General features: G+C 53.1%; 8 protein-coding genes across 14 annotated transcripts; 5 read left to right on the top strand and 3 right to left on the bottom strand.

The window, feature by feature from the left end:
* Positions 1 to 165: 165 nt before the first annotated feature.
* Positions 166 to 2,043, top strand: KVP17_004991 (uncharacterized protein; the record flags this gene model as incomplete). The annotated part of the gene is made up of 1 exon (XM_068523679.1): positions 166 to 2,043. The coding sequence occupies one exon, from the start codon at positions 166 to 168 to the stop codon at positions 2,041 to 2,043; it is 1,878 nt and encodes a 625-aa protein (XP_068378682.1).
* Positions 2,044 to 3,434: 1,391 nt separating this feature from the next.
* On the bottom strand, positions 3,435 to 4,248 carry KVP17_005006 (uncharacterized protein; the record flags this gene model as incomplete). Its single annotated transcript, XM_068523707.1, has 3 exons — positions 3,435 to 3,605; positions 3,702 to 3,904; positions 3,972 to 4,248. The coding sequence occupies 3 exons, from the start codon at positions 4,246 to 4,248 to the stop codon at positions 3,435 to 3,437; spliced, it is 651 nt and encodes a 216-aa protein (XP_068378709.1).
* A 1,762-nt stretch (positions 4,249 to 6,010) lies between these two features.
* On the top strand, positions 6,011 to 7,309 carry KVP17_005005 (uncharacterized protein; the record flags this gene model as incomplete). Its single annotated transcript, XM_068523706.1, has 1 exon — positions 6,011 to 7,309. The coding sequence occupies one exon, from the start codon at positions 6,011 to 6,013 to the stop codon at positions 7,307 to 7,309; it is 1,299 nt and encodes a 432-aa protein (XP_068378708.1).
* A 63-nt stretch (positions 7,310 to 7,372) lies between these two features.
* KVP17_004994 (uncharacterized protein) lies at positions 7,373 to 8,619 on the top strand (the record flags this gene model as incomplete). 2 transcript variants are annotated; one of them, XM_068523683.1, is made up of 2 exons in its annotated part: positions 7,373 to 7,998; positions 8,028 to 8,619. In XM_068523683.1, the coding sequence occupies 2 exons, from the start codon at positions 7,373 to 7,375 to the stop codon at positions 8,617 to 8,619; spliced, it is 1,218 nt and encodes a 405-aa protein (XP_068378686.1). The 2 variants fall into 2 exon arrangements, with proteins under 2 accessions (XP_068378686.1, XP_068378687.1); XM_068523684.1 differs by lacking the exon at positions 8,028 to 8,619 and having other exon boundaries at positions 7,373 to 8,002.
* KVP17_004993 (uncharacterized protein) lies at positions 8,619 to 9,368 on the top strand (the record flags this gene model as incomplete). Of its 2 annotated transcripts, none has more annotated exons than XM_068523682.1 (1): positions 8,619 to 9,368. In XM_068523682.1, one exon carries the CDS (start codon positions 8,619 to 8,621, stop codon positions 9,366 to 9,368), a length of 750 nt encoding a protein of 249 aa, XP_068378685.1. The 2 variants fall into 2 exon arrangements, with proteins under 2 accessions (XP_068378685.1, XP_068378684.1); XM_068523681.1 differs by having other exon boundaries at positions 8,679 to 9,368.
* Positions 9,369 to 9,382: 14 nt separating this feature from the next.
* Positions 9,383 to 10,094, bottom strand: KVP17_004998 (uncharacterized protein; the record flags this gene model as incomplete). 2 transcript variants are annotated; one of them, XM_068523692.1, is made up of 3 exons in its annotated part: positions 9,383 to 9,591; positions 9,620 to 9,880; positions 9,920 to 10,094. In XM_068523692.1, 3 exons carry the CDS (start codon positions 10,092 to 10,094, stop codon positions 9,383 to 9,385), a joined length of 645 nt encoding a protein of 214 aa, XP_068378694.1. The 2 variants fall into 2 exon arrangements, with proteins under 2 accessions (XP_068378694.1, XP_068378695.1); XM_068523693.1 differs by having other exon boundaries at positions 9,576 to 9,880; positions 9,947 to 10,094.
* Positions 10,095 to 10,312: 218 nt separating this feature from the next.
* On the top strand, positions 10,313 to 14,280 carry KVP17_004995 (uncharacterized protein; the record flags this gene model as incomplete). 3 transcript variants are annotated; one of them, XM_068523686.1, is made up of 3 exons in its annotated part: positions 10,313 to 10,541; positions 10,616 to 12,296; positions 12,384 to 14,280. In XM_068523686.1, the coding sequence occupies 3 exons, from the start codon at positions 10,313 to 10,315 to the stop codon at positions 14,278 to 14,280; spliced, it is 3,807 nt and encodes a 1,268-aa protein (XP_068378689.1). The 3 variants fall into 3 exon arrangements, with proteins under 3 accessions (XP_068378689.1, XP_068378690.1, XP_068378688.1); XM_068523687.1 differs by lacking the exon at positions 12,384 to 14,280 and having other exon boundaries at positions 10,616 to 12,300; XM_068523685.1 differs by lacking the exons at positions 10,313 to 10,541; positions 10,616 to 12,296 and having other exon boundaries at positions 12,517 to 14,280.
* Positions 14,281 to 14,356: 76 nt separating this feature from the next.
* KVP17_005008 (uncharacterized protein) lies at positions 14,357 to 15,168 on the bottom strand (the record flags this gene model as incomplete). 2 transcript variants are annotated; one of them, XM_068523710.1, is made up of 2 exons in its annotated part: positions 14,357 to 15,013; positions 15,073 to 15,168. In XM_068523710.1, 2 exons carry the CDS (start codon positions 15,166 to 15,168, stop codon positions 14,357 to 14,359), a joined length of 753 nt encoding a protein of 250 aa, XP_068378711.1. The 2 variants fall into 2 exon arrangements, with proteins under 2 accessions (XP_068378711.1, XP_068378712.1); XM_068523711.1 differs by lacking the exon at positions 15,073 to 15,168 and having other exon boundaries at positions 14,357 to 14,992.
* Positions 15,169 to 15,450: the final 282 nt, after the last annotated feature.

Genomic DNA, 15,450 nt, shown 5'->3' on the forward strand with positions numbered 1-15,450 from the left:
TCTGGCTGTTCATTGCCGTCTGAAGTGAGTGTCTACTCGGCCTCCACTCGAGACAAATTCCGCCCTTGTGAGTGGACATCACGCATTTGCGTGCGGGTGTAGTGCCACTCCCTCACTGTAGTGCCCAGTTTTCAAGTCCGCGCTGTTGAATTTAGTGATTTCCCAATGGACGTTGATCAAGGGTTCTCCCAGTTAGCAGAGATGCTCGCCTACCTGCAGGCTGAACTGCACGGGTTCGAAGCCACCATACAGAACTACGGGCATGTGGTGGGCAAGGAGAAAGCCATGATGAGTTCGCTGGTTAGTCGCATGGGACAGGTGCATCAGACGGTGGTGGATAATGGAAACCGCCTCAACCACCTCAGATGCCAACCCACCAATGACGATCTCCCCGCCCATATGGAGCAGGTCTACTCCTCGCTCCAGATGGCACACACGGAGTGCATGGCAGTCAAGTCTGAGACGGCCGCATTAACGTCCACCCTCCAGAAGTCCACAGACGAGACCCAGGTCATACTGCCGCCTAGCGAGGATGGTCTACCTACTATGCTGTGCTGTGACTGCGGCACCCCCATGACGCCTAACCCCACTCGACGATGCATGAACTGTCTTAAGAGCGACATCGACATCACGGAAGGTGTCCAGCGCCATGTCATTCTGCAGAAGTGCAGTGGGTGTGATCGGTGGAACCGTCCTCCTTGGCTGACTCTGAAACAGGAAAGCCCAGAGATGCTTTCTTACTGTCTGAAACGAGTCCGAAATCTGGACAAGGTCAAGGTAACGGAAGCGAAATTCCTCTACACGGATCCGTCGCATAACCTTATTCGTGTCCGCGTGGTGGTCGAGAAAGAGGTCATGGGAAAGGCGCTCCTGCGCCAAGGACTCACCATTGAGTTCAAGCCAACCAATCTGCAGTGTCGGGAATGCGCCTTAGCATGGACGCCTCATTCATTGAACACCACCGTTCACGTCCGACAGCGCACTCCATACAAACGAACGATCCTCTTCCTCGAAAATGTGGTTCGGCACGCCGACGCCCACAAAAAATCGATTGCCATAAACAGCCAGACAGACGGGCTGGATTTCCATTTCTCGGGTAAGAACCCTGCTGTGAGGTTTGCTGATTTTCTCCTTTCGAACTTCCCTTGCCGAAAAATGGAAAGTGCAAAGCTCCTGACCCATGAAGAGCAGAATGCCACCGCCCACCTGAAGCACAGCATTGCTGTGGAGATTGCGCCGGTCTGCAAGGACGACCTCATCCTCATCGGACCGAAAACCTGCAAGAGACTAGGAGGAGTCCCACCCATCCAACTCTGTACGCGTGTCGGCTCGCAAATCGACATCATTGACCCGTTTACGCTGCGTGGAACCTCGCTCAAGGCCAAGGATTGGTGGAAGGAGACTGGCGCCTACGAAGTGATGATGACAAAGAGGGATCTGACCGACTTCGTTGTTCTCGATACTGAGGAGATCGCGTTGAATGACGTAAAAACCACAGGAACCGCACGTCGATATCTGGAAGGCTCTAAGCGCAAGCTTGAGAAGAGCCAAGCGCAGAGCGTGAGCGTGCTGAGCTCTCGATTTCCGGGATCTGTGGTACCGACAGGAAAGTTTAGGCTTGTTGAATTGGAGCTGGCTCGGGTTCAAGACCTGGGCCATAACGACGATAGGATAAGAACTCGCACTCACATAGGTCTGCACATCAAGGTCGGAGACATCGTTAGCGGTTACAACGTGCAGAATTACAACCGAGGCAACTGCTACAATTACGAGGGTGTTGAGGAGGCCGACCTGGTGATGTTCCCCGTGTTTGTCTGTCGGATCAAGAAACCCGAGGAGGCGTGCCTCGACGTGGGGGCCTGGGACTCACAAGCCATCTCGTCCTCCGCCTACAAAGAGAAGGCAGCCTCTATGGTCGATGTAGCCAGGGTACAGGACCTTGACGATGTCATGGATCCGGAGGACTTCACAAAGATGAACGCTGAGTTGGAGGACATGCTCCGCTCTATGACGCTTGAGTCAGGGCGGAACGAAACCTTTTAGGCACGGAGTGATGAGGTTGTTGAACTTTAGCTGGAGATGGAACCTTTTTTTAGGGTGAAATAGATTTTTAGCGTCTCCACGTTAAAGAGAATGTTTGTGGACACACTCTAGCATTGCGTTGATTAAACTCATTACGCTTAGATCTGCTGACGCTCGAGGATGCAGCTCGCGGTAATCGGCATCTAACTGGATGAGCCGTTGTTCGAGTGCGTGGAGATGTCTGAGCGAAAGCTGACGGTTGGTTTCCAGAGGCGTTTCCTTAGCTGGAGATGGAACCTTTTTTTAGGGTGAAATAGATTTTTAGCGTCTCCATGTTAAAGAGAATGTTTGTGGACACACTCTAGCATTGCGTTGATTAAACTCATTACGCTTAGATCTGCTGACGCTCGAGGATGCAGCTCGCGGTAATCGGCATCTAACTGGATGAGCCGTTGTTCGAGTGCGTGGAGATGTCTGAGCGAAAGCTGACGGTTGGTTTCCAGAGGCGTTTCCTCATCCTGAAAAGTTATGATCGGTGGTAAAGGTAGTAATTAATTGGTGTAGTAATTAATTAATTGGCCCTACACATATGTACTTCGATGCAAGGTGTCGGTAATTAATCGCTTCGTTGATAAACTCGTCCCATTTCAAGCCGAAATTCCGACGAAACCTGGCACCAGAATTACAAAGCAAAAATTGAAATCCCACCTTAGAGGGCTCACGTGGTAGCGACGGCCTGCTACAGTGGACTTGATTAACATGATGGGTCTGAGTTTTTGTCGCTTCCTTCACCCACCTGTGCGTCAACGCCGTGTGCAGAACATTGGCGAACCCGAAAATATCCACATCGAAGCTCCACGGCTTCTCCTCCCTCATCTGCAGAGGTTGGGCTTCTTCGTGATGGAACTCAGAACCGACAAAACCGCGGACATTATAATCCATCATGGGTGCATGGGAATCAATCGATCTCCCCCAATCACAGAGGGAAAATCGGAGCCGCTGACCGAAAGCCTGCACAAGGATGTTGTCCATTCTGAGGTCACAATGAATGATGCCTGCCAAGATGTAGGTATACTTTAAATTGGCTTGGCTTACCTTGTGCATGCGCCATCATCAGCTGAGGCAGAATGGCAGAAGCCAACATCAATCCGAAGGTATCATGCAGCTTGTTCGTTTCTCTGGAATATCCATTGAAAGATACCATTGAGAGAAAAATAGCACATTGAAACTCAAAAATGTACTAAACCAAAACTACTCTCACATAAATGTGTGAAGCTTGTTAACGGCAAATGTAAGGTTGACTGCGGCGGTGTAGGTGGATTGCAGGCAGCTAGCCAACGGCGTCCCCGCGTCTCGGCTGTCGAAAATAAAACTAAAAACATCATTGGAGGCTGCAAAAGTGACGTCTAAGCTTACCCATGTCTGTCATTACCTGTAAGCAACACGGTGTGGAAGGGAATGGTGAGCCCGGTGCTGATTGCGGGGAAGGTTCGTGGATAAACGCTGACACATCTAGTGAGCATGTGGTGAGCGTGCAGCTCTCGCAGGGCAAAATCGAATTTGGATGCTTGCAACTTCCAGATCTGCCGAATAACATTGAAGGAAATATTTGAATGAAATCCAAAAACCGATAAAGGGAAAAAACGAATAACGAGATTAATAAAGTGAAAGACACTCACCTGTATCTTGCCTCCCTTAAGTAGGACTCTGTAGACTATTCCAGAATTCCCGCACCCGAGTCGTCTGATGTCAGAACTCCAAAGAACCCACTTGAAACTAATTATCCCACTTATAGCATCCGTCACCACACATCTGCTTCGACCAGAGCATAATCTCAAAATCATGTCCAGACTTTCCTTGTTGATTCTGCGTGTCTCCAGGCCTGAAACACATTGAGATTTTAACAATAATTTAGAAACAGCATAATGCTGATAATGAAAAAGACTTACCAGTGCCAGGCACATCGGCGTACTTGCGGAGCAAGTAGCCACACATTTCCTTGCGACTTGCCTTCGAATAGGGGAATACCACGCCATTCATGCAAGGGGTAAAAGCTTCTTGAGACTGCAACGAAGTCTCAAGCAAACCAGAGAGTCGCGCTAAGACCACAACAAAATTAGGACTCCTTACCATCACAGTGGCACGCCGGATTTTGGCAACCCTAGACATCCTTTCATTGAGCAGTGAAGTCAGTTTTCGCAGCTTGGCGGAGTGCTCTGTGAACATGACCAGAGAGCGTCGAATTGCGCCAGTTCCAGACTGGAAAAGATAAGAAACGGACTGAAAGACAAAACACCTACCGTGGCGGACTTCCGAGAATCAAGTTCCCCTCTGTAAATGAGTGGTCATCGTAATCATCACCAAAAAAAATTAGTGTCTAAACAAAGAGTAGAATTACCTAGAAGACTGGTTGGCATTGGATGTTGCGGGTTTGTCGGCAGACGGAGATGAGCGCCTTTCGGATTTCCGTGAAGCTCGCTGTAAAGAATGAAGACTCGGGGCAGAGTGGGCCTACCAGTACAGAGGACCTTCGGACAGTGTTCTCGCTCGAGGCGTCTCTTCCAGGCGCCTGGTCTCCAGTCGCATGCAATGAGTGCATTACAGTCAGATTGAGCTTCTTGAGAACTTCGTCATTCTCAGACCTGCAACGTCGGCGTCTCTCCTCCGACGAGCCCTCGCGTGGGGAGGGGCTACAGGGAACGCTCCTTGGTCTGTGTGTTTCAAGGCACCTTCGGGTGGCGGTGTTCTGCGATTCCAGACGACTGGATGAGTGCAAGAAGGATACGGCGTCTGGTAGGAGAAGGCCCTTTTGAGGAAGGCACGACGCGCTGCGGGCACTCGATCCCTGAGGTTGAGGGCTTCTCGCCTGAGGTCGAGCGAGGGACGACGCACTGTGGGCCTTCAATCCCTGAGGTTGAGGGCTTGACGCCTGAGGCAGAGCGAGGGACGACGCTCTGCGAGTCCTCGACAGCTGGCTTGACGCCTGAGGTAGAGCGATGGCAGCCGGCCCTGACGATGCTCGAGGGGTGCATGCAGGAGATCCAAAACACAGGCAACACAGGGGTTGTGAGGCTGGGCGCACCACGGAGGAGTCCTCGGTCATCACAGGAGGCGGTTCGTCAGGCTGGCGGCGCTGTACCCCGGATGTCCGACCGAAAAGCACAGAGATCAAGCCGGGGCCGCCTTTCCCTTTGCGAACTCTGCCGACTCGCTCAGAACCGGTGGATGCACTGGATCGGGAGCCGGGGCCACGATTCTACAATAAAAAGTAAAGATACGACAATAATCAGTCAGCCAAAGAAAGCTGCTCACCAAATGCGAGGATCCGCGGAGTTTCAACGTTGGCAGCAAACGGCCTCCTGTAGCCCTCGCCCCTCGGAGTCTCTTGGCTGCCTTATGTGTCCATTTGAGCAGCGTCGAAGGGGTGTCAGCTAACCACGGTGGAGACGACTCCAATGTGCCTAGTTTCTGGCTTAGGCACCTTCGGGAATCCTTATCACCTCTTTCTTCCAGAGGTATCCGGCCAGCAGGGAATGGAAACTCTGGGATCAGTAATGTTGGCATTCGAGTGGTATCTGGGTCCGTTTCGGAAGGCGACTGAGAGATCTGGATTGTCTCCTCTCCGTGACTGGACCGGCTGTGAGCAGGTAACCCCTTCCACCGCACATTACGACCTCCCTTCACCTCCGCTCTGTCTCGGAATTTCCCCACTCGTGTGTTGTGTCCCTTGCGAAGTCGTCTGGGAGCTCGTGGAGATTGGACGTGAGGGAGGCGCATCGACACCTTCCACGAAATCCACTTCACCGGAATTAAATCAATATTTGCCCGATTTCTTTTAATCTGATGATTATTTCGAAAAGATATAGAATTTCATCCATATTTTTGTCTACTGATCGCAAGGAAATGAAAACGGAAAATGACCCAGCTACGAACATCACCAAACTCCTTACGGTACTGACTCACCGCCAAACTCCTCATTTTCGTTTCAATGCTGACTCGTGTTGACTCCCGAACTTCGCAAGCTGCCACCTCTGTACTGCTGAGCGCTGGCATTTGCGTGGCTGGACACGTTAAAACTGTAACGTGGCACGAAGAGGAAGTTGCCGGGTTGCCCATGGCGACAGTGACCCTTCCGCCACCTACGACGGCTGCTACTCCACCTCCGACGGTGCCGGCTGCGTCTCCGATAGTTGCGGCGTCGCCGCTGATAGTCGTGAAACCTGTACCAGTGATCACTCTGTGGGCGAAGCCTGTAATTCCAGATTCTCTCTTAAAGTCAGCGACCACCCCACAGCAGGATAACAACGCAAAGAACACCACCAAGAAAAGAACCACAAAGAACGCCAAGTCCAAGCGTACCCGCCATAGAATTTCCCGCAGGCAGAGGGCGGCCATGCGCCGTCGACGCTTGAGCGCGCGTTCAACTCCTGACAGCGAAATGGCGTTCTCGACTCACAACATGCGCAAAGGTCGCCGTAGCGGTGATGATCTGCCTCTTGGCAAGCTTCGAATGAAGGTCGGCACACGGAACAGGAGAGCTGCTGCGTTTGGGCCTAGCGGGGCTTTCGACAGGGGAGTCGAAACCTACGCGATGTCCGCTGTCTCTCCGCTGATTTCCTCTTCAGCTGTTTCGAATTTGCAGCCGACTCCCGCCGACCAAATCGTGATGCCTGCTCCCTCTGCTCCGCCAGCTGAGCCACTCTCTATGGTGAGGTCGTGGCTTCCGATCCGGTGCTCCGGTCCGGTCTCTGAGGTCGTGGCTTCCGATCCGATCCATCCCGCCCCAGAACGGTTTACACACGTAGAGCGTCTCGCATACGAGCCAGCGGGGATGTCGGCTGAGATGGAAGAAAATACGTCGCTCTCTGTGGCTACTCCCGTCTCATGTTCCCCTAAGGTCCTGCCTTCCGCTCAGATTCCTCCAGAACCCACCACATTCATAGAGTGTCAGGAGCGTGATGGGTCAGCGGCTGAGACGGAAGAAATTGTTCCCGCTGCCGCGCACATCCATCGTATGGAAGGCGGAGAAGAAGTCCAGCCTCAACGTCGCAGGAGACCTAATGTGCACGCGCCACCTAGAGGTCCTTTTGCCCCACCACTGGATCAGGTCCCCGAAGCGCGTCCCCTTAGACCTGATGCGGCCCCGGAAGGCCCCAGCGAGGAAGTCGTGAAACGGTACGGGACGGTCATCAGGCAGCTCAAGGCGAACTTAAGCAGTAAATACCTTTCACGTTTCGGTTCAGGTACACCTACGGGGGTTTCCCCTGCTTCCCGTCTCCGAAAGTAATTCGTTTATCGTCTCTGATAATTAGCCAGATCGTTCTTTTAACAAGTGAAATTCTGCTTTTGTATGGGAAATTCCGTTGGACTGGACGTCACCTCCAATGTTGTCAGAGCTGCGGTATGTCTTGAAGAGGAGCTCCCGCCCGCGCAGTGGAAACAAGCTCTTGATGCCCTCGTCGAAGGTGATCCATGCCCTCAATACCGAGACGAGGCTCTTGTGTTGCGGTTCTTATCTCAGGTGACACTATGGGGAGAGCACTACCGACGGGTTGCGAGAGGGCAGCTGTTCTATCTTTTCATTCTGAACATGCAAGACGTTCCATTGGCGTTGGGAGAGTTCGTCAGCCTAATACCCGAAGGACATACTGTGCGGTTGGCCCTGACTGGCAGTCACAGATGCAATTTGAGGGGCATGCTCGAGACGCTTCTCATGCCGGCACGAGCAGAGGAGGCACCCCACAGACGTTTGCAAAGTGAGCCGTGCATGAGCCCCTCAAGTATGATTGACGATGTAGGACCCTTTCAGGTTGTGTTTTGTCAGGAGATCAGGTGTCTTCTCGCTGCACTTAACTTTTTGCAACTGGATGGGAAAGCATTTTTCAACTACGAATGCACCTCCAGACCCATGAATCGAGTTGGATGCGCGCCTCCCGCAGAGGAGCACTTCAAACCGCAACCGGCGCAACTGGATGAGTGAGTTCCGTGGGTTCTGCTTCACGCAGACTCTACCCCTTCCTTTTGGTCAACATTAAAATGGGAGTGTCGTTTCACAAGGTCGACTCTGCCGAGCAGTACAGGCGTGTAGGGGGATCAATCATAGGCGGCGGCACGGTGCAGGGGCTCGGGTCCATGCTCTGTCCTTCCGCTGGTCGTTCTGTGTTCGATTTGTTCGTCCTTGCTCAGAAAGGGGACAACGCCAGTGTGGACATGTTGGTCCGGGACATCTACGGTGGCGATTACTCCCACGCTGGTCTCTCAGGAGGGACCATCGCCAGCTCCTTTGGTAAGCTGCAGCCGGGACGCGGAGAGAGGGCTCCGCGTGAGGAAGACTATGCGCGTTCCGTATTGACCCTCATGTCCTACAACACCGCACAGATCGCGCATTTCAATTGCCAGCTGCTGGGACTGAAGCGCGTGCTGTTTGTCGGAAACTACTTGGAGTTGCCTGGTTACCTGGCCAGCCTGCAGCACTGCTTGGACTTCTGGGGTCAGGGAGACTGCACCACTGTTTTCTGTCGCCTGGCACCTTTCCTAGGAGCGATCGGCGCCGTCGTCCGTTCCGAAGGCATGCTGAACAAGTGTGTGAGTTGTTGATGTGTTTGACTTCGTTTGGAGACCTCCGCTCGGACCTTAGGATCAAATCTCGAGATTATATGCTCAGCACGCTCTATGTTCAGGCCCAACGCAGTCAACAAGAAGTGGAGAAGTTGCTGTCAGTGCTGAACGAGAAAGCAAGAGTGGTGACAAGTGAAGATCAAAACCTCACTCCGTCAGAGCAACAGCGTCTTCTGATGAGTGCCAATCTGTTCACCCAGCACGTCGGTCAGCTGGCCAACGAGTTCGACCGCGTCAAGGGTACCTTGAACCAGCGGCAGGTGCCGCTATGGGAGCACAGACTCCGGCAGTTTTCCAACGACGACTACCATTTCCGCTCGGCCGTGGAGCGGCAGTTGGGTTTGGTAGTGGCACGGGAGTCCGATGCCAGACGACGACAGCTGCTGGGTACCCACGAGCAGCAGGAACGAATGAAGGACACCGTCGGTGCCTCCATACAAGAACGTGCCCGTCTCGAGGAAACAATGCAATCGGTAAGCAACCTGTTGCAGCAAGGTCAGGCATCCGTTGCCAATCTGGTCAACCAGAACGCCGTTTTGAAAGGTGCGCAAAAGAAAGCGCTCGACATTCGATCATCAGTGGCGTCTGCCTCCTCCCTCGTAAACGTCATCAGCCGTCGACTGCGAGAAGACGTCTGGCTGGTTGTGAGCCTCTCGCTGCTCACTTTGGCTGTTACTGGAGTCGCCTACTTTTTCATGCGTGCTGGACCTGCTGGCGTTTCCCAATGAGTAGCACTGCTCTATCATTCAAGTCGCTTCTCCATACAAACTGCGTGAGGCTCTTCAATCCGCTCATAGTAGTCTTTGATAACCTTGGTGTCGACATAGTTCATCTCCATGTAGAATCGAATGGCCTCATCATTCTTTGCCCAAACATGAAGAATGATGTTTGTGATTCGTAGGGGGCACCCCATGACCCCGACGCTGGCTGCCGCATCATCTGACTCCGCAACTGCGTTGACAACACGCTTCCCACTCACTCCTGGGCCCTTTGGCGTCGTGCTGCGTCCCAGTGGTGCTTGCGTCAAGCGCATTGACCTTGGCCACCATACCTTCTAGCCATTCCATCAACCGAGTACCGATACCGCGGCCCTGAAAGCGAGGAAGCACCGCAACGCCCGCCACGTAGACCTCACATTGCACCAGCTTCTTCTTGTTGGGTTTGTCTTGCCGGTAGAGGGGGCCTGCGGCGTTTTGGGGGCATGCACACAGAACTCCGACTGGAATGTCCTTGTGGTACGCTGAAAAAACATTATTTCAATTAAAAAAAATTGATAAACAGACAAAAAGATCTGCCTCCCCCTCACCAATGCGGCTGAACACCTTTGATATAGGCGGATCAAAAATCTTCTTGATCAGAGTCTCGGAGTAACCGACAGGCATGGCTGCGTTCATGATGCGCTGCACAGTGCCAAGGTTGTGGTTGTACACTGGTGCCAGACTCAAGGAAAGCATCCCGAAATTTACTAATAATCTGTTCCTGGTCGTCGGCTTGTGTGTGTTCGTGCGCACAGACTGTATATGCCTAAGCGAGAGTGCCAGAGCTCCAGTGATATCTGCCCCGTAGGGAAACCCAACGACACAGCACATGTATACGATCGCTGTTGATATGCCGATCGAGCGGTTCCGATGATTACCGATGCACACAGTGCAAAATAGGTAATTTTGGCGGGATGGTGAAGTCCCAGAAAGTGAATAGGACCGCGAGCAGACCAGGTAGGAGTTGTTGTCTGAGCGTTTTGGAGACTGGGACGTGGACCCTTGCCTTTCCCCTGTTTTGCGATGGTGTCTTATCCTCTCCAGTTTCGTCCGAGCTCCGAATAAAGACTCCTCAAGAACTGTACGGTCTCACTGACAGCGGAGCGGAGATTCCCTCATTATTCTGGAAGATCGAGAGCGGAAGTAAGTGGACGCTCGTAATTAATTTTTAGTTGTTTTTATTTAATATCTTAATAAAATACTAATAATTGCATCAGTTGTTTCGGTCCAAACCTCCTCGACGGCTCATGTTGTGGCCATTCTTCAAGGAGTTTCGGAAACCCTACCGGCCAAACTTGATGTCAGCATCAACCTCAAGAACGGCAAGGCCGCCATTCCCGAGCACCCTGATCTAGAGTTCGTCATCAACCGGGCTATTAGGGGCTGCTTCACCTCCGAGGGGGCATCTCGCGAGCATTACCCTCCGCTGCTGTCCCTCATCCTGACATCTGATGTGCTGTCTCGACATTACCCGGCAATGAAATATCTGGAGCAGCTACGAGTTTTCATGGGAGCGAAGTCGACGCTCTTTGACCGGACAGAGGTCGCACACGCACTTGTCTACTTGCTACCGCCGCTGCAGCATTCAGGAGTGATACGCTCAAAGAAGGTCGAGTTGGTGGTTGACGACTTCCTGAACGAGATTTATGCCCTCTTTGTCAAGGAACCGTCAATTCAGCCAGCACTCGCTCAGGCCTTAGTCCCGCTGCTCGTGGACTTCGCCTTGGGGCAGACTACGCGTCCAGAAGCCGTCTTCAAGTCCAGCCTTGATAAGCTTCTCGGCGGTTGTTTTTCAAACCAGGCCATGGCCACCTTGAGTAAGAGCGGCACACAGGTCGAGTCTCAGAAGATTACGTTGGTGAACTCCATTAACTTCGTGGCCCTGTTGACGTTGGCTTCCCGATCACGTATCTCAGGCAACGTCACCGCTGGTGGTAAACTGATGAAGTCGCCACAGTGGAAGATGCTACTTCAACGTGACTGGGATGAAGGTGGCGAAAACAGATCCATCATCAAAGCTCTGGAGGTGATCGCGGACCTTCCTGACGCTCCTCCTCTACTGGAGACCTTCGTGGTTCTATCGTTGTCTGACGCGGAGCAGTCCGCTCGCGAGAGTCTGGTATCCCAAGTCGCCAGCGTCATCAACGAGCTTTTCGAGGACCTGAAACCGGACGATCGCCACAAACACGTCCGAGGCACATTGCTTCTGTGCAAACTGCTGGTTGGGATCAAGATTTGTCCCGGCGTTGCGTCGGAGGATAGAGGAGTGTTGGTCGTGAAGGCTATCGACGCCTTGCCCGACTTCCGGTCAGTGCTGAGCCATCACAATGCACACAACACTGGCTACTTTCGCCACTGTGCTCAGATGTTCCTTGCGGTGTTGACCTCCGTCCTGAATGGTGTTCGGGGATGCTCACTCCTGCACTACTCCCCAGTGGTTTGCAAGCTGCAGGCCGGCCAGGTCATATCGCTCACCCTGACCGATCTGGCTGCCAAGTACGCCGGTGCCATCTCGCTTGCGCTCAACCAAGACGTAACTGCAGACGACCTCATTCGTGACGCCTTCCAACCCCCGCTGGTGCTGGGGGTCAAAGCCACCTTGAGCCTCCTGAACTCCTTCATGAGTCGAGCCCAGGGGACGTCAGAGAAGCACAAGCTGTTCTCTAGAATCCTACCGCCGCTAACGTGCAAGCTCCGGGCTTCCGACCTTGTACCCGTGACGTCCGCCGTTCTGGAGAAACACGACCCCAAGACTCAATGGCTTGTCATTTGCAGCATGCTCCGTCGATTCCATGGACTCAGCATGAAGCTCTGCGACGTCTCAAAGGACCGCAGGATAACTACTCAGTGTGGAACGGTCGTCGACTGGATTCATGACTCTCAGGAACTTCGGCAGCAGTAAGATTATGCTTCTACTGTATTTTATGTACATTGTTGCTTTCATTTTATTTTGTTTTTGATACGCACGGCGTCATTTATTTTCAGCTACCTTGCGTCACACCCGTTGCTAGACGTCTCTAAAGTGGAAGAAGATTTCCCTGACCCCTCCTCGTTGCTCACAGTCCTACGGAAGCTTCCTGAAGGTTTCGAGTCTACCTGTACCCTAGTGCACTTAGGCATGCGATTGATGGGCGTGCTCTCGATGACCTGCGTCTTTTCTGAGTTCGTAATGGCCTCTGGTGGTGCCGACGACGCCGTGGAGGACGTCGAGGACATGGTGGACCCAGATATTCACCGGGCTTTCCGCCAGGACAAGCAAAGCATTCAAGAAGTGTCTTGGGCTGAAGGCAGAGCTCTTCTAAATGGGTGGGGTGAGGCGGTGGTCGGCACCCTCGGCGAATTCGTCCGGGAATGTCAGGCACTGCGCAAACCACTTGAAAAGCTGATCCGAAACCCTGAAGACGCGGCAGCAGCTGTCGAAGTTCAGCAGTTCTTCGAAAACCTCACCGCTGTTTTGCCAGAAATGATCCGTGAGACGTGGTCGCTGAGGCATGTTGCCCTTAGTCCTGCGTCGCGGTTCGCGCTAAGTCGTTGCAAGGAGCTCTTCACAGGTATGCTGGGCTTGGTTGGCTTGGCAGTCAGTGAAGAAGTAGTCACCCAGCTCATTGGAGTTACTGTGGGGGACGCCTCTATTCCCGTGGAGGCTGAGGAGATCGAAGACGCCGAGACGGACTCGGAGGATCAGGCCTCGGAGTCGGAAGACGTCTCGCCTCCTTCAGCAAAGCGGCAGAAATTGGACGACTCAGACTCTGGTGACTCCGACGTGGAGCTGGGTGGGCTCGGCATGCTGGCTACTCTGATGGACGACGACTACGCGGCCACCCTACCGGGTGGGGGCATCGCACCGATGCCTAAGTCCCTCCTGGCGACAGCCAACCGAAAACCAGCTCAGGACTTCGTTGAAGAGCACCTCATGACCTTCAGCGTAATCAAGACTCTCATCAACAGCACATCCGGTCTGCAGCTCCCTGCAAAGCAGTCCGTAGACCACTGTCTAGCTTTCTACAGCAGCAGCTACACCCTTCTTCGTGCCAGCCTTGACACTGCCCTCCGAAATGTCCACGCGAAGAAGGGCTACGAGATGTCGAAGGAAGAACAACCTCGACACCGACTCGTTGAACTGATCTCTAAGAACGCCGAGGGTACCCTGCGAAGCATGGGGGTGGACGGCCTGAGTCAGTTGAAGGCTGAAGATCTGAGCCACTGGTTAGCTGTAGTGAAGTCCTCTGTCGTGGAGACGCTTCAGGCCGTACTGGAGCTCAACGTGGCCAAGCTCAACGCTGCCAAGAAAGGTGTGGACAGTATCTTTCACGTGGTTGGAGTGCACGTTAGCGCCAGTCTGGTCATGGAGCTGCTCCTCACACAGGCACTCGGCAAAAGGAGCCAGAAACTGCTCAACAGGTGTGAGAAAGAGGCCGAAACCGCCGACGAACCATCCTGTGGCCTCGCCACGCTCGAGGCACTGGCCAAAGTGCATGACAAGGCCTCCACACGCTTCCCGTTTGTTAACTGGTGTGGGCTGTTCCGAGACCCCAACCTTCGCTGTCTAGTAAAAGTGTTGGACTGGGCTAGCCCAATTCGTTCCGTACCACGTCCCTCTCTCCCCGCCATGGCAGCTAACTTCAGGAAGGATATTCCGGAGGATTCCCTGACCGCTGAGCTTCTGAACAGTCCCATCATTCTTGGAAAAGTAAATAAATTCCGGAAAAATAAAGAGCAATCCGATTTCTCCGATACTTCCCAAGTCTTCTACGAGCAACTCCTAGACATGTTCAAGTCCAGACTGCCGGACCTCCAGTGCAAGCCGCGACAGCGGTACATGGCGACATTGAAGCAGCAACTGGGCCTGACTGAGGGTAAACGCAGACGGCGAAAGTTCTAGTTATGTGCCAATGCTGTGGAAACAATACCTTTTCGCGACATGGAGATTTCGAATACATATTTGTTACGATTTCAAATCACACAAGAGGCTCCGGTAAACGTTCAATGATAACCTGGATTTCATCCTGGGAATACAGGTGGAAGGACCCGCCGACACGGACACAGGCGACCTCTACGTTGCTCGAGGTCATCTTCTCCTCCATGCCCTGTCTGAGAACTTCCAGAGCGAGAGCCTCTGTCTCCTCGAACGTTAGAGTGTCTTCGTATTTCTCGAGGAGCAGGCTCTCAGCTCCCTCGTGGGCAGACCCGACAGACGACGCCTTGAAGCTGGTGTTCGTGCCACTGGGATCAGTCGACCAGAGGTGGGGACCTGTCGCGTCCACGCCCGCGACGAGCAAAGCAGCCCCGAAGGGCCGACTCATGCGCTTCTTGCGGGAAGCCCGCCCCACGCCACTGAAGTCCAGAGCCAGGTCGGAGATGGAGTCGACAACGGACTCGATAGGCATCTTCTCGTTGAAGTTAAACCAGTGGTTCTGGCACTCCACTCGAGCGTGGTCTATCATCGTCCTAGCGTCCGCGATAATACCGGAGCTGGCACATCCTACGTGGGCGTCTATCTCGAGAATCTTCCTGAAATCGCCCTTGTTTGCTTCGATTAGCGCTGACGGAAGACGTCTTTCAGTCACTAGAACAACTCCCTCTAAACACTTCATTCCGACAGCCGTAGATCCCAGCTGAAAAGTGTCACATCCGCCAAATTTGCCCGCTATTGCCACATAGAGATGCACCCTACCTTAACCGCCTCAATTGCGTACTCCACTTGAAAGAGGCGACCTTCAGGACTGAAGGTGTTGACTCCCCGGTCATATTCGTTACGACTGGCGTACATCGTAAATCTGCCTTTTGTCCAACGGGATTTCACTCAAGAAAACACACCAGCACACACACACCCACACACCACGCGAGCATTTTGTTTGTTGTCGTTTGCAGTTTTCACGAAGGGAATGCTCTCTTTTTCTGCATAGGCAAGCTGCAGATGAGTATCAGCCGAGCAGGTTTAACTCGTTTCAGCCAAAACAGCCGCAAAGTATCACCAAACTGCACTTGCAGTTTCGGTTTGCGGATGAGAGAATAATGATTGCACAGAGAGGGATTTGAACCCTCGCGGACT

This window comes from the organism of the source record quoted next (genome assembly GCF_019968985.1).
Source record: "MAG: Porospora cf. gigantea B chromosome Unknown PgB_NODE_136_length_34680_cov_119.424, whole genome shotgun sequence".
In the NCBI taxonomy this organism is placed as follows: Eukaryota; Apicomplexa; class Conoidasida; order Eugregarinorida; family Porosporidae; genus Porospora; species Porospora cf. gigantea B.